At 39.6% G+C, this 23,961-nt stretch overlaps 1 protein-coding gene and 1 long non-coding RNA gene across 3 annotated transcripts in view; one reads left to right on the top strand and one right to left on the bottom strand.

The window, feature by feature from the left end:
- Positions 1–21,763, bottom strand: part of IL22RA2 (interleukin 22 receptor subunit alpha 2) — a 79,693-nt gene extending 57,930 nt beyond the window's left edge. The window contains exons 1-5 of one of the 2 annotated variants that reach the window (XM_082731086.1): positions 21,679–21,763; positions 20,843–20,978; positions 18,340–18,518; positions 4,013–4,182; positions 2,415–2,568 (exon numbers count right to left, since the gene is read on the bottom strand). In XM_082731086.1, coding sequence (XP_082587212.1) covers positions 2,419–2,568; positions 4,013–4,182; positions 18,340–18,518; positions 20,843–20,978; positions 21,679–21,739 — 696 coding nt within the window. In that variant the 5' untranslated portion in view covers positions 21,740–21,763 and the 3' untranslated portion in view covers positions 2,415–2,418. Of the gene's footprint in view, positions 1–1,588; positions 2,569–4,012; positions 4,183–18,339; positions 18,519–20,842; positions 20,979–21,678 lie in introns of those variants that run through there. The other variant, XM_082731085.1, reaches the window with a different exon arrangement.
- Positions 11,134–21,964, top strand: LOC309865018. The gene is made up of 2 exons (XR_014311909.1): positions 11,134–11,177; positions 20,087–21,964. It is a non-coding gene; the product is annotated as an uncharacterized lncRNA (long non-coding RNA).
- The last annotated feature ends 1,997 nt before the right edge of the window (positions 21,965–23,961 follow it).

The following is a 23,961-nucleotide window of genomic DNA, read 5'->3' as shown; positions in this document are numbered from 1 at the left end:
ATAGACTTAGATCTTTCTAATACATACTTTCCAACCATTCAGGACAAACAGGAACTACTGGTGCTGCTCTGTTTGTCCCTAAAAGCAGATGGCTACCCACCAGCTGCCCAGCTGTACCATCGAATCTTCCTGCCTCTACTGCTCTCTTGTCCTAAAAGTCAACACTGTTCTTTAATATAGCAGCTAATATTAAAGAAAAAAATGAAACCAACATATAGAAAAGGAATTCTGAGGGCACTTGGATGGCTCAATTGGCTAAGCATCCAGTTGTTTGTTGAGGCTTAGGTCATGATCTCATGGGATCGAGCCCTAGTTTAGGCTAGGCACTCAGCAGGGAGTCTCCTTGAAGATTCTCTCCCTCTGCCCCTTCCCCCGGCCCTTTCTCTTTTTCTCAAATAACCTTTTTTTTTTTTTTGTAAATAAAAGGAATTTTACTAGGAAATTAAGGGGCTATCTGTCTGTACAAAATCCCAGAGTAAGTTCTAGAGGGTCTGATAAAAGTGCTTAAGCTGTGGAGCAGATAGATGTGGTCTTGGCCCTTGTCAAATCACAATCTCTCAGAGGCTCCCCTGTAAAGTAAGTGACCATCTATTTCAGGATAATCATGAATGCCTTGTGGCAGATGTGAGGGTTAAAGATATAACGTATATGCAAATGGACACTTGTACGGACTGAATCCTGGCCCTGCTGAGGGATGTACCTGGAGAAATGGTCACCCCTTCATCCATTTTTATGTTAGTTCTCCATATTGGGTTGAGATTATCTCTGGAGCTATGCTCAAATTCATTTTTTTCTGGTCATATCGAAAAGCAGTGAAACTAATTCTCTAGCTTTTGCTTTGTTTCTTACTTTCTCCCTCCATGAAATTCTGAGTAATTTTTAGTCTATCTATTATTGTGTGTAGTTGTATATAACAAGAAGCATTTACTATATCTTTATTACATTTTGGAGCAGTTTTAATGAGGAACTGTACAACTATTCTCTGATATATAGCTCTTCACAAGAAAGACAACCTTAAACACATATACAGGATTAAGCCCAAAGTGGAGAAAACAGCTTTTTGTTCCCTCACTGAGCCTTAAACCACAGACCTTTGCTCAGGGGACAGCGGAGCTGCTGGAGGGTCTCTGATGGGTTTTCTCTGGCTCTATAATCTCTGTTTACTCCAGTCCCTCTCCCAAATAAACCTACCACCCATTGTGTGCTTTCAGCTCCAAGCCTACTTCTCTATCTGGTTCCCAACCACCATCTACGTCCATCAGTCAAAATGTCATTCATAACATCCTTGAATATAGAGAATATGAAAGTGCCACCAGCAAGAGACCCTTTGCCCAGGATGATTGAGTAGTGAGTATGGTATAAATTGGAGTCAAATTTCTTTTTACTTTGTTGCTGAAAGATATTACTCGATTTTGAGAATAAGGATAAGTTATTTTAGGGCAATATCAAGAAACAAAGCCAACACAGAAAAGAAAACCTTAATCTGAGTATATATTAAATGAAGGAAATTATATTGCATAGGATTCCTTTGGTGCTTAGATGTTATTGTCAATATTAATCTAGGTATTAATCCAGAGATCATGAGAAGTTTTTTATTTCAAATATTGTTTTTATTTACATAGAATTTAAAAGAAAATATTAGTTCACAAAGTAGAAATATTTTATAATAGAAATGTATGAAAAAGTATATTCATATGAAATAGGAAATGTACGGGAAAATATTCATTCATGTAAAAGTACCATTTATGTAAAAGTTGGCCTATGTATGTCAAGTTAACTGTCTCAGTAGAGACTGAAAAAGGATTGCTTCAGAATTGTTTTTGCCTATAACGTTACCTTAAAAAAATGAATCCAACAATATTTTGTTAAATAAATGTCTGCTCTTACTTTGGCCCTTGAGTATTTATTTAGCTGTCTTAGAGCAATGCAGATTGTTGTTAGAATGTTACATTGAGAAATAAAGTTCTGTATTTCAGAGAGCCCTTTATTCCCCATCTCCTCTTTTAATCCCAATTTTTTAAAAGATTTTATTTATTTATTTGACAGACAGAGATCCAAGTAGGCAGAGAGGCAGGCAGAGAGAGAGAGGAGGAAGCAGGCTCCCCACTGAGCAGAGAACCTGATGTAGGTCTCAATCCCAGGACCCTGAGATCATGAACTGAGCTGAAGGCAGAGGCTTTAACCCACTGAGCCACCCAGGCGCCTCTAATTCCAATGTTTGGAGTGGTGTTGCCTAAATCAGTTTATAGTAAAATGTAAAGGAAGAAAGAATGGATAAGCAAAGCGCTCCCCAAAGTGTAATAGTGAACACCGCATCAAGGAAATATAAACACAGCTTTCAGTAAGATGCTTCAACAATGAGTCATCCCACTCTCAGAAAGCTTTTGATTGCCATGTTGTGGAGCACTCCATACCCCTTCAATGAAGTTCCACACATCTTTCTTCACTTCTCTGACTTCTTCGGCCTAGCATGGGTTGATAAATTTCAGCCACCGCACAGTAAGCAGAGCCAGGTGTCAGAGCTCCAATTTCGACAACTCTGCTAGCTCCTTCATATACCTTTTGCTCCTATAGATAAAGGGGCAAAATAAGATGATAAATAGTTTCTGGTTAGTCACTGATTTGCTCTATTTTTTATAATATTAGTAAGCTGTCCATAGTCTTGGCAGTAGCTAGATTATAGGGTTTCTTCCCAGACACATAGTCCTCCAGAGTCCTCATTCAGAGCTTAATAAAGGGAGAGATCATGGTTGTGTACATGCAACATGAGGGCTGCTGACTGGCTGACCCAGTGGCCAGAGTCTCTTTTCCAAGAATTTGGACTGTGAAGAGAATGGTGGAGACATGGAGACCACTGAAGACACAAAACATGTGGCCAGAGGGATGAACTTAGATCCTTTAAGACCCACTTCTCCATTTGTCCTTCCCAGACTTCCAAGCCTGGCAGCACTTTCTTTTTTGCATCTGTCTGTCCCTAAGTTCACTTGTTACCTCCTAATAGCTGCCCCCCCTCCCAGATGAACCAGTTCAAATAGGTATCTGTTGCTTAGAACTAAAGGAACCCTGCCTTAAATGCGTACTGAAGAGGAACATTCAGTTAATCATCAAACAAGATAAAGGCACTGAAGGTGGATTAAAATATTATAGCAAAGTTGGCATAAAGACATAATGCTATGATGCAAAAGTCACTTCAAACGTGTGCCCCAATGTTCATAGCAGCAATGTCCATGATAGCCAAACTGTGGACCGAGTTTAGATGCCCTTCAGCAGACGAATGGATAAAGAAGATGTGGTCCATATACACAATGGAATATTACTCAGCCATCAGAAAGGATGAATACCTACCATTTGCAACGACATGGATAGAACTGGAGGGGATTATGCTGAGTGAAATAAGTCAAGCAGAGAAGTACAAATATATGGTTTCACTGATATGTGGACCATAAGGAATAGCTCGGAGGACCACAGGGGAAAGGAGGGAAAACTGAATGGGAATAAATCAGAGAGGTAGGGAAACCATGAGAGACTTTGGACTTTGGGAAACAAACTGAGGGTTACATAAAGGAGGGCAGTGGGAGGATAGGGTAACTAGGTCATAGGTATTAAGGAGGGCACATGTTGGGATGAGCACTGTTATACACAACTAGTCAATCATTGAGCATTAAAAATAAAAAAAAACCAGTTTGTGTAAAATCCATAAAAATGAGTATGCATGGTCATCAAATGAAATTAAATATAATTAACAGTAATCTTTAGATATGCAAGCAAGATTAAGTGGACGGACACCAGCTGAACAAAGGCACAAACACAGATAGACATACACAAGAGTTGTAATGGTGATGCCAAGAGCTAATTATTTATCAGTGATTGTGGAAGTGAGAAGGAACTTAAAAAAAGGTTAAGAAAAGTAAGAGGGGATTGAGTGGCAGAAGAGAAGACATACTTTAAAGCTAAAATGTTACCTAAGTGAACACAAGAAAAACACCAAACTTATCTATTCACCTGAACTTACCTTTTCCAGTGAATTATTAATTATAAAGACTCGGTATACTAGCTTGTAATAATCTTCTATTGATACATTTTTTCCTTTTTGGTCTCTATATGGTAAATCCGGAGCATGGAGAATCACCAACAAAGATCCATTAACTTGGGTCATATTCATGACTGGAGGATCTATTCTTGCTGGAGAAAGAATAGGAAAACTTGACAAATCATTCAAAAAATATAATATTTCACATGGACACATTGTAGATAACAAGTCACGATTAAATTCAGAGATCTGGCTGAAATCATTATGAAGGGATACTGCTGAAACCTAAAATAGGAATGTCTGAGAAGTTTCTTTAAAGATAATTTTTTCTTTGCCAAGACCCATACCTTCTGGTTCAGCTTTAAGGAGAAATTGATCAGTCATTTCCCCAGCGCACAGTGATTGTTTTGGGAAATGAAGTGTAAAAAGTTATTTGGGTGGAGATCTTAGAGTAGGGCAAATATTTTGTAGGTTCTTTTTTTTTCTTTAAAGATTTTATTTATTTATTTGACAGGGAGAGGCACAGCAAGAGAAGGAACACAAGCAGGGGGAGTGGGAGAGGAAGAAGCCCCCGATTGGGGGCTCTATCCCAGGACCCTGGGATCATGACCTGAGCCATACGCAGCCCATTAACGACTGAGCCACCCAGGTGCCCTGATGTTTTGTAGGTTCTTAAAAGATGCAAAATTTCATAGTAGCTTTAAAACTGTTTGAACATGTTGCTATAAAATTCATTCTACAAGATTATGTTATTCTATACACAATTCTATACATTAGCATGGGAATGATCCAGAGAGAGAATTTTTGGTCCTTTTATCTTAATATCATTAACTAGATCATTATGAATTATCTTAATATCATTAACTAGATCATTATGAATTATGGATAAATTAGTGGTCACTTCAGTTTTCCTCAGATTAACTATAATAATCCTAAGTGGAATTAATTGTTTGATGGATATTGTTGTTGTCGTCTCCTTTTATATTCATTACATATTTTTAGTTTATAGATTCATATCTTTTATAATTCTTAAAAATTAACCATTCTTGATAGATAAGAAAGATAATATAGACAGATAGGTGAATAGAGAGATATTTATGCTCATCTTCTGGAATTTCAATTCAACTTCTGTTAGAATTTCTTATTTTCAGACCTATTTTCCAGCCCACCAATTTACTTTTCAGCCATGTCTGAACTGACTTTTAAATTCCCCAAATTACATTTTCTTTTAGTTCAATGATTTATTTTTCATTTTAATGAGCTCTATTTGGGTCTTTTACAATCTGGTCCTTAAAAAATGTTTTGTACTTTGATTATGCTTTTATTTCCTCTGCTATGTCTTTATTTACTTTGCTATCGGCTTCCACTATTATAAATACCTGAAAGGGTAGTCCACTAGGTGACTGTTCGTTCCAAGTTTGCTTATAATGATCTGCTCCCTTGTGTTTTTATTGTGAGCACATGTCTAAAGTTGATACTTTCTTTTTTGTTGCTTTTGTTTGAATTTTTAAAATTTAACTTAAAAATTTTTTAAAATCAGAGGAAAGCCTGAACACAACCCCCTACCACCAGAAATTGTGCAGTGGAGTTCCCTGTGCTTGGGGAAGTTGCAGGGGTCAGAATGACCTGGGTACATCCACCTTCATGATCATGCTATCTCCCCAACCAGGAAGTATGAATTTTTAAATTTTAAATAAACTTTTATTGACCTATAAGAGATATTTACAAATAAATAAATCCTATATAAGTAAGTCATATGGCTCAACCAATCTTTACAAATAAACACTCCTGAATAGCTTAAAAACAGGACATTATTAGCACTCCAGAAACTTCCTTCATGTTCTTTCCCATTACTTAGCCCCAGATGATGACCACAACTGTCCTGATTTCATCACCATTTAGTTGTTTCTTTCTTTTTTTTTTTTTTTTAAGATTTTATTCATTCATTGAGAGAGAAAGAGAACATATGCATACCTGAGCAGGGGAGGGGCAGAGAGAGAGAGAGAGAAAATCTCAAGGAGACTCCATACTGAGTATGGAGCTTGCTGTGGGGCTCGATCCCATGGCCCCAAGATCATGACCTGAGTCAAAATCTAGAATTGGATGCTTAACAGTCTGAGTCACTCAGGTGCTCCCATATACATTAGTTTTTGAAATCATGCAATACATACTATTTTTGTGTCTGGCTTCTTTCACTATAGATGTATACATGAAATTTCATATATACATATATGTACATATGCAATTATGGGCTGAATTGTATCCCCCGAGAATTCATCAGATGAAGCTCTAATCCCTCATACCTCAGAATATGACCGTATTTGGAGATAAGCCCTTTAAAGAGGTAATTAAGGTAAAATGAAGTCAGACTGACTTCATGGGTGGTATGGGTGGGCCCTAATCCCATATGGCTGGTGTCTGTAAAAGACATCATGGGCATGCATGAGCAGAGGGAGCTGGCTATGTGAGGACACAGAGAGAAAGCCAAGGAGAGAGGCCTTGGAAGAAATCAAACCTGCTGACACTTTGGCCTTGGACTTCTAGCCTCAGAACTGTGGGAAAGTAAATTTCTGTTGTTTAAGCAGGCATTCTGTGGCATTCTGTGGTATCCTGTGGCAGCCCTAGCAACCTTATATATATGTGAATATATATGATATATACATATTATATATTATATATATAGGAATCTATGTAGATTATATATATAGGAATATATATAGATATTCATCCATGTTGCTGTATTAAGAGTTTATTCTTCTGGTTGCTATGTAGTATTTTATTAAAATCATTAAAAAAAATTTTTTTCAGCATAACAGTATTCATTCTTCTCTGTATCGTTCCAATTTTAGTATATGTGCTGCCGAAGCGAGCACTGCCATGTAGTATTTAAATGTATGACTATTGCAATTTATTCACAGGCTTAGGTTGTTTTATATAGGTTTAGCTCTTATAGATATTTCCATGTTTCAGTGGACACACCAATTTATATTACATTAAGTGGTATATGAAAGTTCCTATTTTTCACATTATAACACTTGACAATATTATTTTTTACAAGTTTTAATTTTGGCCATTCTGGTAAGTGTATAATACCAATTCATTGTGTTTCTGAGTTGCCTTTTCCTGAGGACTAATGGAATTTCATGTGTCTATTGGCCATTTGGATGCCCTTTTTTGCAAAGAGCTATTCAAGTATTTTGCTCATTTTTTCATTGGTTGTCTGGTCTTCTTCTTATGGATTTGTAAGAGTTCTTTGTACATTCCAAATATAATCCTTTATCAGGGACATTGTAAATATCTTCTGTGACTTGCATTTTATTTATTTTAATGGTATATTTTGATAAATAGAAATTCTTAACTTTAGTGTAGCTTAATTTATTAGTCATTTCCTTCAGCATTAGTACTTTTAGGAATCTGCCTATCCCAAAGTCATGAAAATATTCTCCCACGTTATCTTATGGAATAGTAGTCAGCAGACATTTTCTGTAAAAGGTCAGGTGATAAATACTTCAGGCTTTTGGGCAGTATATGTGTCTGTTGTAACTACTTCACTTTGCCATGGCTTTTGAAGCATGGAAGCTGTTGCAGGCAAAATGTAAATGAATGGGTGTGATTATGCTACATCAGAATTTTCTTGACAAAAATAGAAGCAGGCACTTTGGCCTACAAGCTACAGCTGCTGAGTTTTATAGTTTTTCAGCCAGCCAGACTTGATTTTGTAAATGGATAGGGGAACAAGATTTATTGTCTTATTGAGTCTCAATTAGACCATAGATAACTTCACTGAACTACACTGTGGACACAGATCAAATGACCCTATTCATGTTACATTCCCTCTGAACTCTGACATTTGGTTTTGTGTCTGCAAGCTGTCCTGAGGCCATGTCAACCTGATTCAACCTCAAGTTGGTGTTTTCTGAAACAGAAAGTTGGATTATATTTAAATCTCAAGGCTTTATGAATTTAGGAAATACCTAATTGGTAACAGAGTCAATACTGAAACATACGCCCTCCTTTGTTTCCTCTTTCTTGGATGGGCTTTTCCTAGTCCGCTCTTTTATTTATAGGAGCCCTTCAAGTGCTCAAGGTTTTGTGAGGGTACTAGTTGTAACTCTCCACCTTGTGCTCGCCTACAACCTGGTCCTCTGCCCCAGGAATGGCTGTTACCACTCAGGGTCTAGTTCCCAAACTAGAAAAATACTCTCAGGACAATAAGGCTTTACTTTCTTTATCCTCTGGTTTTCCTTCTGGTTTCCAGCTACTTTGTTTTGGCCCCTGGAAATTTCCTTTCCTTTCTCTCATGTTCTTCTATAAGAGAATGTGAAATATTTTATCCAGACTTTAAAAGCATTTTAGAAGAGGACCGTTTCTACCCACACAAATCTGAAACCAAAAGTTGTTAATCCACTTGTCAAATGTCAGAAATTTTGCCAAATTGCTTAGTGAAGGATTTCCCCTTTGTTTACACTTTAATTCTGTGAAGTGGTTGGTATTTAATCCTCTTTGTGATTTCCATGTTCCAAATTCTAGTGACCACAGACCCTTTGTCTATCCCTGGCAAACTGAGAAGAGAGTTATTGCTTAGTTTTGTAGGCTAGTTTGACGTATGTTTAATTTTCTTCTATATAAAAAATGTATTTCTAACATTCTTGTCACATATCTAGCAACAAAAAAACCAAAAACCAAAAAATCCAGTCCTTTTTTACTAACATGTCTCAGAGTTTAGACATACTTCAATTGGCAGACATTTGTTAAAGATGAATACTGGTAAGATTATATTATCTCTTTTTCACTAAAATATTTTTGTGTAAGCTGACCAGTCTTTGCCCCTTCTAGCCCAAGTTAGTATTACTGAAGAATTGTCTTTTAATCATATGCATGTAGAACCTGTCCTTTGAATGTGTACCTTCATCATCTTAGATTTGGTTGCTCAATGTGATACTTCATCTTAATCTTAAATACAGGTGAAGTATATACTTTAAGTATTGGCCTAGGATACCAGTGAGCCTGGCTGCAGACATCACAGGAGCTTCTGGGTGCTGAGCTTTGTAACTGAGTGACCATTCTTAGCCTTTGCCCTCAACTGTGATTGTGTTACAATGGACAGTTTAAGACTACTTGACCCTACAAGGCCATTTTACTCGAGTACTCTCTCCTTGAAACACTATCTTCCCAGAGCATATATCAGTCCTCTGGTTTCCTCCTACCTTGTTGGCTATTTCTCCTTGTGAGATACCTACTCAGGCGTCATTTGTTGAGATTCTTTCAATACCTGACATTACCAACATTCCTTCTCAATACTTCTTCCTGCCTAGGCAGTCCTATCCATGCCCATTGTATTATATGCAAATGTATGTCTTAGAGAGCTGGGGATATATGCATAGATATTTCCCTTGGATATCTGAAAAACATGTTAAACTCAACATATTCAAAATTGACCTATGATCTCCAATACTTTGTACCCCATCAAAACTGGTCTTTTTTCATCAAACCTCATAAAAAAAATCTCAGGGATTTATCCAATTATGCAAGCCAGAAGCCTGGAAGTCATCTTTGACATGTCCTTCTTCCTTATTTCTACATGCAACCCATCACCAAGCCCTACCAATTTTTCTTACCAAATGTCTCTTCAATGATAAATTTTCTATAGTCCTTTCCATTATCCTAATTCAAACCAACTCCTGACTCTTCCAGACTATTACAAGAACTCACTAACTCAATTGCTCTTCTTTTTCTGATCTGTACTTCCAAATATAGCTGAAGTCATCTTTTCAATACATAAGTCTGATCATGTAATTCCTGATTAAAATTACCTTATATTTTTCCAGGGACGCCTGAGTGGCTCAGTCAATTAAGTGTCTGACTCTTGATTTTGGCTCAGGTCATGACCTCCGGGTGGTGAGATCCAGCCCCATGTCAGTCTCCGTGCTTAGAGGGGAGTCTGCTTGAGATTATTTCCCTCAAATCCTCCCTGACTCATGTATGCTCTCTCTCTCTAATATAAATAAATCTTTATTTTTTAACGATTTTATTTATTTATTTGAGAGAGACAGAGCGAGAGCTAGAGAGAACACAAGTGGGGTGAAGGGCAGAGGGAGAAGCAGACTCCCTGCTGATCAGGGAACCTGATGCGAGACTCGATCCTGGGACTTGGGGATCATGACCTGAGCCAAAGACTGAGCCACTCAGGCACCGAAATAAATACATCTTTAAAAAAAATAAATCACTTTACATTTTTATGGAAGAAGTCATAACTCCTTAATAGAAAATTTTCATTCTTGGTCTATCTCTCCAGTCCCCTCTTTTTTCGCATCCCTCCTGCCCGCTCTTCTTCAGCATGTGTCTGTCTTTCAGACTCTTATACTTGGCCTGCTTCCTCCTGCCAGAGATCCTTTGCCAATGTTATTCCCTTTGCTTGGAAATCCTCCAACTTTTTTTTTTGTCTAGTTAACCTCTACTCATCTTTAGATATCAGCTCAAGTGTCATTTCTCCAGAGATGCTCTTCCTAACATCCCTGATCAGGTCCCTCCTTGACGAGGCTCTGATACGACTGTGGATCTCCTTTGTACCACCTGCCATTAGTATCATGTGATGTTTATTTGAATTACTATTTTATTAAAGTCTGTCTTCTCCATTAAACAGAAATCTCTATGAAGAAAGAAACTTCTTTGTGTCTGCTGTGCTTGCTGTTTTCTCCCCAAGACCTAGTATAATGCCCGGAACATAGTAAGTGCTTCATAAATACTTGCAGAATGAATGGAGCCAAGGTAATTATTTAATCTGACTTTAAGTCACTCCATTAGAAAATCAGGTCTACTTCAAAACTCCACAGCTCATTCTAATTCAAGAAAATATGGTTTTAAAAAATACTGAAATCATACTGAGCCTCAAATGCTGCTATAACTTAAGAATTTCTTTTAATGTTGCTTTGTCCCTAGATAGATACCAGGAGCCAGAACCCTTTAACCTAAAACCACACCCGAATGTTCAGAAGCAGATCTCAGGTGAGTCAATGCAGCTAGTTGATTCATTAGGCCTGTATCACAGACTCTAGGAACATGCTGTCCTTATAGCCTAGCAACGTGTTTTTCAAAACATTATTTTCAGAAAGCCTCAGGACCTGTGGCAAGAGAGGCAAAGCTGGAGGTAAGGAAACAGGCAAGTGAGCAGGGGTCTCATTATCTCTTCCACAAGAGTCGCTCCAGTTTTGACTGTGTTACAAATTGCTTTCCTATTCTTCTTAAGAAGTCCTGGCAGAAGGCTTTTTTAGTTTGGGGGCTTTTATCCTTCATATGAGAGTCATATAGAAAGAACACAAACCCTTCTCAATGCAACACTATTTCAATTAAAATATAATTGAGTTGATGCTCATCTCAGCCAATGTCTTTGGCTAATCTTATCAACTAACCTAATGGCTCACACTCAAGAAAGCTTTGTTTGAGGAACAAATTTGAACTTGACCTATTTTCTAGTCTTGAATATAGCAATTAAACTACACTGCAAACTCCCTCTTTGTCATATACCAGCTTGGTCATAAAGTCTCTTTTTCCTCAACCAAAGAATTGGTGGAGTGTATTGGGCTTGAATCTCGTGTTATTCCAAGAAATACTGTGCTGGATGCCATGGATAGTTTGCTCAATTCCCATTCCACTCTTCTACTAGTTGAAGATTTGCAAAACTAAAGATGCCTTTTTTCTAAATTCCAATGTATCTAACATTCTGGACATGATCTAATTAGTTTGGGATTTAATTAGACATTGCACTAGTTAGATCTCTAGGGTAAGATTTGGAAGGCAAGAGAAGTAATAATGATACTAGTTTTATGATAAATCTTTCATCTTTACCTAGAGAATAATTGTGAATTGGAGAAAGGTAAGTACAGACTCTGGCCAGAAATGGGACCCTGATTCTGAGTTGATAATTATCTCTGCAAACTCAGAATGCCTCTTATAGTGTGTTCTTATAGTGGTCAGGTAATAAAAGTAAATTTAATGAGATAATACACAACAACTGACAGATATCATTTCCATTCTTGTTCCCTGATCCATGGAAGTTATTATGGGATGGAAGGTCAAGTGGAAGTCAATGGAGTTTCTCTTTTGAACAAAATTTGTGCATCAAAACACCTTGAAAAGTGCAGAGGTAGTGAGATGTATCACTTCCCCGCTTGACTCATTTATTTTAATTATACCCTCCTCTTCCAAAAAAGACGGATCTTGAATGATAAAAAGGAAAATTGCAAACCTATTCAGGTGGTGACCATGGTATAATTGCAGTATCTCTGTTCTGGAGTCAATCAATATAGCTATTGGCTGGAGAAATTTTTGCTGCCTTTGTTCAATAATTAGAAAGCACCAGAACAATTTCCTTCCACTTGGCTTTCATTGTCATCTGGATCTCTGTCACATATAATCTACAGGGTCTTTGATCTTTGTACCACAGGATATCATGTCGGTCCACTAAACTGCTCATACAATACTGATTGAACTTGATATCCTAAAGTCCTATGCACTATAGATGTTTAAGGAAGATACACTGAACCTGAGTGTTGGAGTTAAATTTCCTCTCTGGTTTGTTGAGACATTTCCTCTCCAGTGAAAGGCAAGTTGCTTCACTTTGCATCCTCTACTGCAAAGAAAGTTTCGCTGGGTTTGTTGGGCCTCTATGCATTTTGTAGGAGACACATACCACATTTAGTTGTGTACCCATTTGCAAAGTAATCCATAAGATTTCAAGCTTTGAGAAGGACCCAGACTAAATGACAGGCTTCTCAACTAGTTCATGTTGCCAACAAGCAGCTCTGCCACTTTTATGATCCGGGAAATCTAACAATCTTCAAATTATCTGTGGCAGATCAGGATGCTATTTAGAGACTGTGGCAGTTCTGAGTCCTGGGATTTTTGGTACAAAATTATTCCCTCTTTAGAAAATAACTGTTTTCCTTTTGAGAAAAATTTCCAGACTTCCTGAGCTCAGATAAAAATGGAACACTGGAATCAAGTGATACCAAGGAAACATGTGACCTGAATTTCCTATCATGAACTGGGTGTCTTCTGATGTAGAACATCATAAAGTGACAGCATTAAGTTGGAAGTGGCTTCTAGGAGTCCAGCTTTTAGCAGGTCTTACCATCAAATTAGTTTGTGAAAGTAGTTCAGTGCAACTACATCTACTGCTCTATTACTTTTTCTTCCTCTATAGTTATGGCATCTTGAGGAGTCCTACATGACTACTTAAGTAAGGAGGGGGGAGAAAACTGATTCCCAGAAGGTTCTGCATGACATGAGGGTACTGGCCAGAACTGGACTGCTATAGCGCTGTACACACTCAGTTGGTGGCAGGAGGTCTGGATAAGAAGTATATGGATGGTCCTCTGAGCAAATATTTCTGTGTTCAGATTAATGCAAAGCAAAAATACACTTACCAAAAGGAAGTTTTCAAAAATCTAGGTGGATATAGAATTGCAAGAGACCAGAATAGCCAAAACCATCTTGGAAAAGAAGAACAAAGTAGGAGGGCTCACACTTTCCAATTTCAAAATGTACCACAAAGCAGCAGTAATCAAGACAGTGTGGGGTTCCCTGGGTGGCTCAGTCAGTTAAGTGTCTGCCTTCAGCTCAGGTCGTGATCCCAGGGTCCTGGGATCAAGCCCAGCATTGGGCTCCCAGCTCAGTGGGAAGTCTCTCCCTCTCCCTTTGCCACTCCCTCCCACTTGTTCTCTCTCACTCACAAATGAATAGATAAAATCTTAAGAAAAAAGAAAAAAAAGACAGTGTGGTACTGGCATGAGGAAAGACACATTGATCATTGGAAACAAATTGAAAGTTTAGAAGTAAACACACAGGTCTGTGATTAACATATTTTCACCAAGAGCACCAAGATCATTCAAGGGTAAAAGAATAGCCTTTTCAACAAATGACACTAGACAACTGGATGGCCATTTATGAAAGAATGAGGTAGACACTTACACCATACACAAAAATGGACCAAAATGAATCAAAGACCTAAATATAAGAGCTAAAACTGTAAGACTCATTTTAAGAAAACTTAAGATAAACCTCTATAGCCTTAGACTTGGCAAAAGATTTTTTAGATATACCAAAAGCATGAGCAACATGGAAAAATAGATTGGATTTCATCAAAATTAAAAGCTTTTGTGCTTCAAATAACTCCATCAAGAAAGTGAAAGGACAAACCACACAATGGGAGAAAATGTTTGAAAATCATATGTCTGACTAATGTCTGGTATCATAATATATCAAGAACTCTTATAATTTAATAATAAAAAGACAAATAATCCAACTTAAAAATGGGCAAAGGAGTTAAATAGATAATTCTCCAAGAGAGATACACAAATGGCCAACAAACACATGAAAAGATACATAACATCCTTAATCAGGGAAATGAAAATCAAAACCATATGAGGAGGGTGCCTAGTTGGCCCACTCCATTAAGTGTCTGCATTTAGCTCAGGTCATGATCCTGGAGTCCAGGGGTCAAGGCCTGTGTCAGGCTCCCTGCTCAGTGGAGAGTCTGCTTCTCATTCTCCCTCTCTCCCTGCTCTCATGCTCTCTCGCTCTCTCTCTCTCTCTTTCTCTTTCAAACAAACAAAACAAAAAACATGACATACATACCACTTCACACCGACTAAGATGCTATAATCAAAAAATCAGACAGATGTAGTGAAAAGAAGGGCCATCTGTACCCCAATGTTTATAGCAGCAATGGCCACGGTCGCCAAACTGTGGAAAGAACCAAGATGACCTTCAACGGACGAATGGATAAGGAAGATGTGGTCCATATACACTATGGAGTATTATGCCTCCATCAGAAAGGATGAATACCCAACTTCTGCAGCAACATGGACGGGACTGGAAGAGATTATGCTGAGTGAAATAAGTCAAGCAGAGAGAGTCAATTATCATATGGTTTCACTTATTTGTGGAGCATAACAAATAGCATGGAGGACAAGGGGAGATGGAGAGGAGAAGGGAGTTGAGGGAAATTGGAAGGGGAGGTGAACCATGAGAGACTATGGACTCTGAAAAACAATCTGAGGGTTTTGAAGGGGCGGGGGGTGGGAGGTTGGGGGAACAAGGTGGTGGGTATTATTAAAGAGGGCACGGATTGCATGGAGCACTGGGTGTGGTACAAAAACAATAAATACTGTTACACTGAAAAGAAATTAAAAAAAATAAAAAAAGAAATAAAAAAAAGTCAGGGAGGTATTGCTAAGGATGTGGAAAAATAGGAAACCTCATACATAGCTAAAGGGAATGTGCAATGGTTCAGTGGCTTTGGAAAAGAGTCTGGCAGTTTCTATAATGATTAAACACAGGGTTACCATGAGACCTAGAGATTTCACTTCTATGTATGTACCTAAGAGAAATAAAAACATTTGTTTACACAAAACTTGTACATGAATGTTTATAGGAACCCTATTTATAATACCCAAAATGTAAAAATAATTCAAATGTCCATCAACTGAGGAATGGATAAACAAAATCTGATACATTCATGTACTGAAATATTATTTAGTCACATGCTGAGTGAATCTTGAAAATGCTAAGTGGCCAGTCACAAAAGACCACATATTACATGACTTCATTCATGTGAAATGTCAAGAATGTTTGAGTTCCCTAACTCTGTACATACAGAAAGTCGATTAGTGGTTGCCTTGGGCTAAGGGGCTGAGAAAATGAGAGAATAAGAGGGCGATAGCTGGGGCGTCTGGGTGGCTCAGTGGGTTAAAACTCTGCCTTCGGCTCAGGTCATGATCCCAGGGTTCTGGGATCAAGCCCCGCATCAGGCTCTCTGCTCAGAAGAGCCGCTCAGCCTGCTTTCCCCGCTCTCTCTGCTTGCCCCTAAGCCTACTTGTGATCTCTCTCTCTCACTGTCAAATAAAGAAAGAAAGAAAGAAAGAAGGTGATAGCCAAGGAATATGGTGTTTCTTTTTGAGGTAATGAAAATGTTCTAAAATTGACTCTAAGTGAAGGTGGTAATATCTATTAATATACTAAAAACTGCTGAATTGTACCCATTATATAGGTAATTGAAATTATATCTCAATTATATAATTATATATCATCCTTTCTGATGGAGGCATAAAAAATATAATTACATCTCAATAAAATTGTTTTAAAAACTCTACATGGAGGCAGTGAAAGCTTATTTCTCCAGTGTCTCATACTTGCTCTTCGGGCTCAGGAAAAAAAATGTCAGTGTGAGGGGGATGGAGACTATATAGAGACTCAACATATGGACTTCCTTTGGGCAAAGCTGGGCTGACAGTACTGAGAGTCTAACTTCCCTGTAAGGAGGACCAATGCTGAACCCCTAGTATAGTTCACTGTATAGAGTAGATTTTTTTTTTTATCCCTTCTAATGGTGAAGGGACAAGAGACAGGGGAATGGACACTTTCCTGATGCTAGACTTGTCTTCTCTGCTTCAGGGCTTTTATCAACATTCCTGCTGACTACCCTACACTGAATATAGTGATATTTTATTCATGAGCATAATATTTGAGGATATATTGCTTAACTAGAGAAGAACCAAGTTAACGTGGAAGAGGTGAAGTCAGTCTCATACCCAAAGGAATATTTGGCCTTCTGCTATATCCCATCACTTAGAAACCTCCACTTCACAGAAAGATAAAGTGGCTAATTGAAAACTCAGTTTGAGAGACAGGACCTTGGGAGCTGGTATATGCTCTAATCTTGTGACCAATAATATATGGCGCTCTTTCTTTCATAGACATTCACTGGCCTAGGATATAAGAAGTAGAAGTGGGAGGGCTGATTCTTACTATTAAATATGATGAACGACTCATGAAATGATTTGTTTCCCATACACTTGATTATAACAACAGTGGTTTCAAAGAATTGGAAGTCGAAGCTGCCTTCTGACTATGAGGAGCTTTTCATGCCATTTAACCAACAAGGAGAAAATGAGGTCCTTGTGTGTTGTCTGGGCCCCTGGTTCTGAGTATCAAGGAGAAGCAGAGTTGCTATTTATATAACAAGGGCCAGGTAGAAGTATGCTTGGTATCCTCTGTGGTGCGCCTTACAGCTCCTATATTCAATGATAAAAATTAATGTAAGGCTATGTTAAACTAACACAGGAAAAGACTAAAAGGACCCCAACTCCATTAGAATGAGGAGCTGAGGTACTGGCTGGAATGAAAGTGAACACTGAGTTAATAGTGAGAAAAGTTGGGGCATGTGGGTGGCTCAGTTGATTAAGCAACTGCCTTCAGCTCAGGTCATGATCCTGGAGTCTCGGGATCGATCCTGCGTCAGGCTCCCTGCTTGGCAGGGAGTTTGCTTCTCCCTCTGACCCTCCTCCTCCTCATGCTCTCAGTAAATAAAATCTTTTAAAAATTTTAAAAAATATTGTAAAAAGTTATAAATATTAACTACCTTCATGGCTAATGGTGATTATGAGGACTGCAGTAAATACCCATATTTTCTTTCTTGCTTTGGTATGCATGTCTTTTTATATATATATATACATTAAACACTTTTCTTTTTTTCTTACCCTTTTGTCTACTCTTACATGGTAATGGTTTATTTTATAATTTACATTTTAGATATTATTCTAGGATTATGACTACCTTAGAAAAAGAATATATGTCATTGAGGAATGGATATAAGTGCAAACTTCTTTTCTCCCATTTGGGGGGAATGAACAGAAGTCTTAATTTCTTTTTTTTTTTTTTTTTTTTTTTTTTTTTAAGATTTTATTTATTTATTTGACAGAGAGAGATCACAAGTAGGCAGAGAGGCAGGCAGAGAGAGAGGAGGAAGCAGGCTCCCTGCTGAGCAGAGAGCCCGATGCGGGACTCGATCCCAGGACCCTGAGATCATGACCTGAGCCGAAGGCAGCGGCTTAACCCACTGAGCCACCCAGGCGCCCCAGAAGTCTTAATTTCTGAAGTGTATTTTCAGGAACTTCACTCCCATGCTTGGGAAAAGCATTAGGACTCCTTTTTTCTGCTGTGTAAAACTACTTCTCCTCGTAGGAGCTGGCAGTCTGGCAGCAGACTAGACTGTGGCCCTGCAGTCAGATGCAGCAGAATGGGAATCCTGACTTGGGTGGTATAAGCCATGAGACCGGCCAACCACTGGACCCTTAGTGCCTTGAGTTCATGGGCTATAAAACAAGGTTAGTCAAAGCCATCTTCCAGGGATGTTCTGAGAATTAGGTCAAATAACGTGATGCCTAGAGTTCAGCAAAGCACTGAGCTTGCTCCATGGTTTTACTCAGGGGCAGGAAGAGCAAATGTAAAGAAACTCCACGGGAACTCACTTTCCCACCAGGGAGTGAAGCGCCGTGTCATGGTCCAGCCCGAGTGGATCCCAGCCGAGGTGGTCCTCACCCGCCCATAGTAAGGTTCCTGTATATCTGATGTTTCATTGGTAAGGTCGCAAAAGGATTCTAGAATACCCCAACAGTTCTCTTTATTTTTCCATTGTCTCTGTCCGTACCTGCAGAAGGGAAAAGAAAAGGATCTGAGGGTTGATGTTGTTGTTGTTGTTGTAGTTCTTTTCCCAATTGAAGACGTTTTCCATTTTTTCAGTCTATTACTTTTTTAGACCGATTGGGATTTGTCCTCCAATGTCAGTACCCCTGTGAAAGCTTCCGGCTGTTCTCTAGTATCTTTAAAAAAGTTCTTATTCTTGTTACTCAAAGCGTTATCTTGCTGAAAGATAAACTCAAGCCTGACATCTTCTGTATTGTAGCAAAAGGGTTTTGGGTTTTTTAATACTTAGTGAAGTTTTTCTTCTGGTATATGAACCAACTGCCACTTTTCAGTACTAGCTTCCCACATCCTTAATGCTTCTGAGGTTTCAACCCTGTGGTTTTCTCCACTTCTCATCGGCCTGCTGTTGAGTAATGTGGCCAATTCTGAGAAGTCGCTACCAATTTTCATCTCAGGTATTGCTTACCCAACACATCTGGTCAATCTTTTTGTTGAAAATGGAGTGGGGGTTGCAGTGAGGGAGCCCTGAAATCAGGAACTAGGAGTGAGGGAAGGGAGCCCATGAAAAAAGCCCATAAAGATGCAGATAGGTTGACTCAGCCCAAGAGTAGGAGACGGTACAACGGCAGAAGGAAGAGGAATGGCTCCCTTTGTTTTCCGTCACAAATCAGAGGACACAATAAGTGATGGTGGGAACAGAGTAGAAATGAGAAGCTGGGGCAGAAGTCTTCCCAAAATACTTGTGGAAAGACCTGAAATCTAGCTTTCCAGCCACATAATGAGGAATACTTCCAGTGTCTGTACTTTGTAAATTTTATGGTGACAGCAGCGGCATTTTATCAAAGGATACCGTGAGAGCAAAACCTGTTACATATATCGGGCACAATTTGATGTTTTTAATTGTTATTTATTGTTGATATATGGTCTTAGATAGCTGAATTTAGCTATCGTGGCTAGTTTCTCTTGGTAATGTGATACCTCATTTTTTGTCCTATCTCAAGTGGGACGGATATTAACAGTAGACCCACATGAAAGGAATAGAATAAAGTGAGAGGCTTCAAAAATATAAATGTGCATTGTGCTCTTGAAAATATCATACAGAGAGCAATGGATCCAAGTAATCTAAATCTCATAAAGTTGAGGAGCCCTCTTTAAGAATAATTATGAGTATAAAATTCTCCCACAGGGTCCTAAAGTTTAATCTTCATTAAACAACTTCTAATCCACTGTCAACACTGGACCACTGATAGGCCCTATTTATATTACCTAAGGTGAAAGTATAAAAAAGACCCACCAAGCCTTACATTCTATATGCTGGAATAGCTCCCACTATGCACAGATCTATTTTTAGAACAGAGAAAGCTTTATTGTAAAAATGCATACATTTTACAGTTGCTATGCAAAATCTGTTGAGAAAAGCAGCAACAGTTAAAGACTGAAAGACTTCTGAAAATGGTTCTTGTGACATTAACAGGAGGTTAATTAATGGGAAAATCTGACCTTGAACCTACTCCCGTCTAGAGAGACATGGATTTGAAGGTATGGAATAAAAACTGCTATTTCGGTCCACAGCTACATCTGATTTCTGAGCTTTGAATGAAAAATCATGAATGTGGAACTGTAATATCTGCTGTCTCAGGATCTCTCAGCCAGCATCTCAAAATATGGAAGAGAAGGAGGAGCCCCAGTAACCCCCAGAAATGGATGAGTGGGAATACCCACCATTAGCAAATCAGGAGCTTCGATCTCCTGGCCTCAATCCTGGAAGGGAACTGATGATATCTGAACTTTGGCAATGATCCCCCAGAAGCAGCCCACAGAGCACAGGGAGAAGCATGCCATAGCACGTTCTAGGAGCCACTTGTTTTTGAAAAGAATTTTCTAAGTTTTCAAAAGTGACTGTTGAATTAAAAATCTCTTTTGTGCACTCATCCGCATGTGTCCCGCAGCGGCTTCTTCAACTGTCAACAGCGTCAGCTTGGTTGAGTACCTACTACGTGCTAAGCACTTTGTGCCCAACATTCACTAGATAAATATGTAGAGACCCCCACCGTGTGCCAGGCTCCACTGGGAAGTCAGAGGCTCAGCTCGTAAGGTGTCGGTGCTACGTCTCTGAGGGGTGAAGCGTGTCCCCAACAGACTGCTCATCATCAAGACTTTTGTGTCCCCAGGCAGCATTTAAGAAGACAAGGCACTCCTGTCCCTACCCCTGCTTCTTCTTAACCCCTCAGAGGCTGAAAAAAAAGGTCCTAACACTCCACTGTCTTCTAGAGCGTATATTCCCGGTGGCCATCTTGATCCCAGCTGGAGGAAGTTCAAATTACTTACGTTTTATATTGCACGAAGTAGATACTGCTGTTGCTGGTGCAAGCCCTCCCAGGCTGCCAGTGCAAAACATTGTGGAAATTTCGAGACTGGAAATGTACTCTCTGAGGCTTCAGAGACTCATGGGCTGACTGAGTTTCTAAAATAAAGGAGAAAGAAAAACTTTGAACATGAACACGGGCATGGTTGTTCTTAGCAATACTTGGCAGTGTGATGCCTGCATCAGGATTTCCTAAAGGAGTTGCTGGAAGTGCAGATGGGAGAGGTGAAGCCCAGAAGTCAACTTCTGAATCTGGAGTGTGAGGATTTTTATTCACAGTCAAGTTCTAGAACAACTGTGTTCCTGACTGTAAAACCTCAAGCGATACTCTCCCATCCCATTGCCGAGCTCCAGAGGAAGCAAATGGTAGTGGAAAAAAAAAAAAAATAGCATTTCAGTGCCTTCCATGATGTGGTGATGGAATGTAATGACCAAGATGAAAAGCCCGCACCAAGGCCACTCACCCATCTTCCCAGGAGCCATTATATGACTGCTACACTGAGGTGAAATTTTGTCTGGGATCCATCTTGGTTCCAGGCCCTCAGCCCAGCCCTAGGTTTCTCCTTCCTCAGGATATGAAGTTTCTTGAGTGTCTCCCCTTTCGTAGCTACTTATTAAGTCCACCTGGAGTTATGCAGGCTGCAGAGAGAAACTGACTCTATGTCTGTTCTGACCATTTCATGTCAGAAGAAAGCTCAAAATTTGACAAAGCCAGGAAAAGTAGAGCCATTTTCAACAGTCCCTTGAGCAGACTCGGATGACAAAGTCGTGAGCAGTTAAAGAGAAGTGAAGCACTTACCTACGACCCCAGTCGGAAAGAAACAGATGAGGAAGCCTAGAAAGCAATGTTTGGGCGGCATGGCTGGAGTGCGACCGGTCAGGCAACCAATGGCTCCTCACTGAGAGTGCAGCTCTGGACAGAAGAGGAAACTGAAGAATCCTCAGGCTGGACATCCCCTCGTGGGTTTAACCATAGTTCCTTGAGGCCACTCCGATTTCACTTTGTTAAGACACTATGTTGTTTATTATTCTAGGGTTATTGTAAAAGTATAAAAATCACTTCAAAGAATATTTGCCATAAGTCACTTCAACGTGGAAGCTTGTTTTTTTCGGGACTGGGACTTTGTTAGCTCCGAAAAGGCAGAACACAGAGGATTGGCAGACTGCAGGGCAGGGTAGAGCAGGAATTGTGCAAGGTACTAGAAGGTGAGGGGAGTAAAACACTCCTGAGGCCCTCAGGGAAGGTAGCCCTGGGAGGCCAAGGTGCTGGCTGGCAGACTGATTCTGAGAAATGTACTCGGGAGTTACAGCTACCCGGGCTCCTGGCTGTGGTTCAAGCTGGTAGGGTGTCTGATTGAGTCTTCCTTTTCCTCCCTTCTTGGAAGCTCTCTGACTAACTTCCTGGGTATACCTCGTACCCTCCACATCCTCTGGCTCTCCACAGGGCTTCCGGGCCCTACTCATCCCTCTTCCCAGTCCATGGTGGCCCGGGGCCCCACTCAACTAATGTTCTTCCTTTTCCATTCCCCACCTTCGTTTCCAGCCATCTGAGAAAGATTTTGAGCTGTCAAACTGCAGGAGTCCTTAAAACGTTGAACGGTGGAGGGCAATCGTGTGGAGCTACATTCTCTCTATTTCATATCTTCTTTGAAATTTGATTGAACTAGGTCATCTGTTCTTTGCCTATGATACATTATATTCATTTTTCTTACCGATTTTTTTAACCACATGTTTGTAGAGGCACTAAAATTGTACGTTAAAGCACAAGAAGAAAGTCATAATTTTTAAAAAAGATTTTATTTATTTATTTGACAGACAGAGATCACAAGTAGGCAGAGAGGCAGGCAGAGAGAGGGGAGGAAGCAGGCTCCCCGCTGAGTAGAGACATTATTTTTTTTTTTTTAGATTTTATTTATTTATTTGACAGAGAGAGATTACAAGTAGGCAGAGAGAGAGAGGAGGAAGCAGGCTCCCTGCTGAGCAGAGAGCCCAATGCGGGACTCGATCCCAGGACCCTGAGATCATGACCTGAGCCGAAGGCAACGGCTTAACCCACTGAGCCACCCAGGCGCCCCGAGACATTATTTTTTTAAGTGAGGATTTTTAGGTCATAAAAGGAAATACCTGTAGTCTCTTTTAAGTCCTTGGTAGAAAAACCTCTGTAGTAAGTACTAGGTAGGGCTGCTAAGCAGTTCTCATTCATTCCTTCATTCAGTAGCATACACCAGACATTTGCTGCCTGGTTATTCTCAGCAGCAAGGGTCCAGCAGCGGTTGAGACAGACATTGCCCCTGCCTCCCAAAGCCTATTTGTACGGGGAAGTAGATATAACTTCCAGAGCAGTACGGAGGGGTCTGTGAAGATAATGCCAGGCTTTCCAGTGCCTCTATGCTGTGTCCAGCTTCCGAACCAGACCCCGCATCTCCTCCAGGTAGGATTTCCACTACTTAAAAGCAAACCAAGGCTTTCAAGGAAGAATAATGCAACGGATCTTAGGCTCCCTTTGTACCCTCTTGGTGCTCCTTGTCCTCTAAGCTTCTCAGCAGCATATACCTACTCACTGCTATTCTATTACCCAGTGAGCTGTAGACTTTGCATTCACCTTGGGTGTTTGTTTGTTTGTTTGTTTGTTTATTTATTTATTTTTAAGTAGACTCCATGCCCAGCATGGAGCCCAGTGCAGGGCCTGAACTCTCAATTCTGAGATCAAGACTTGAACTGAGATCAAAAGTCAGACACCCAACTGACTGAGCCACCCAGGTGCCCACATTAACCTCGGCTTATAAGTTGGGGGGGAGGGAGTGATAACCTGTGCTTGAACTACTGATGTTCCCTATCTTCCACACAAATAGTTCTTGTTTCAAAGCAGCCCAATTATCCCAAATTCCAGTTAAGAGAAAAAGAAAACTATTTTAATACAAAGTTTAATAAGTAGTGCAGCAGACAATGAAATCCATGTTTCCACTGGGTTACTGATTTTTGTAGAGCAAATAAGGGACAGTTAGAGGGGAAAGGAGATCACAGAATATACTAAGTACTGAATTCTCTCGAAGATGTGTGAACTTTTGTACTATGTCAAATT

This window comes from Mustela nivalis, assembly GCF_964662115.1.
Source record: "Mustela nivalis genome assembly, chromosome: 5".
In the NCBI taxonomy this organism is placed as follows: Eukaryota; Metazoa; Chordata; class Mammalia; order Carnivora; family Mustelidae; genus Mustela; species Mustela nivalis.
Note: the sequence above shows the minus strand (reverse complement) of the source record. Positions and strands in the feature narration are given on the sequence as shown.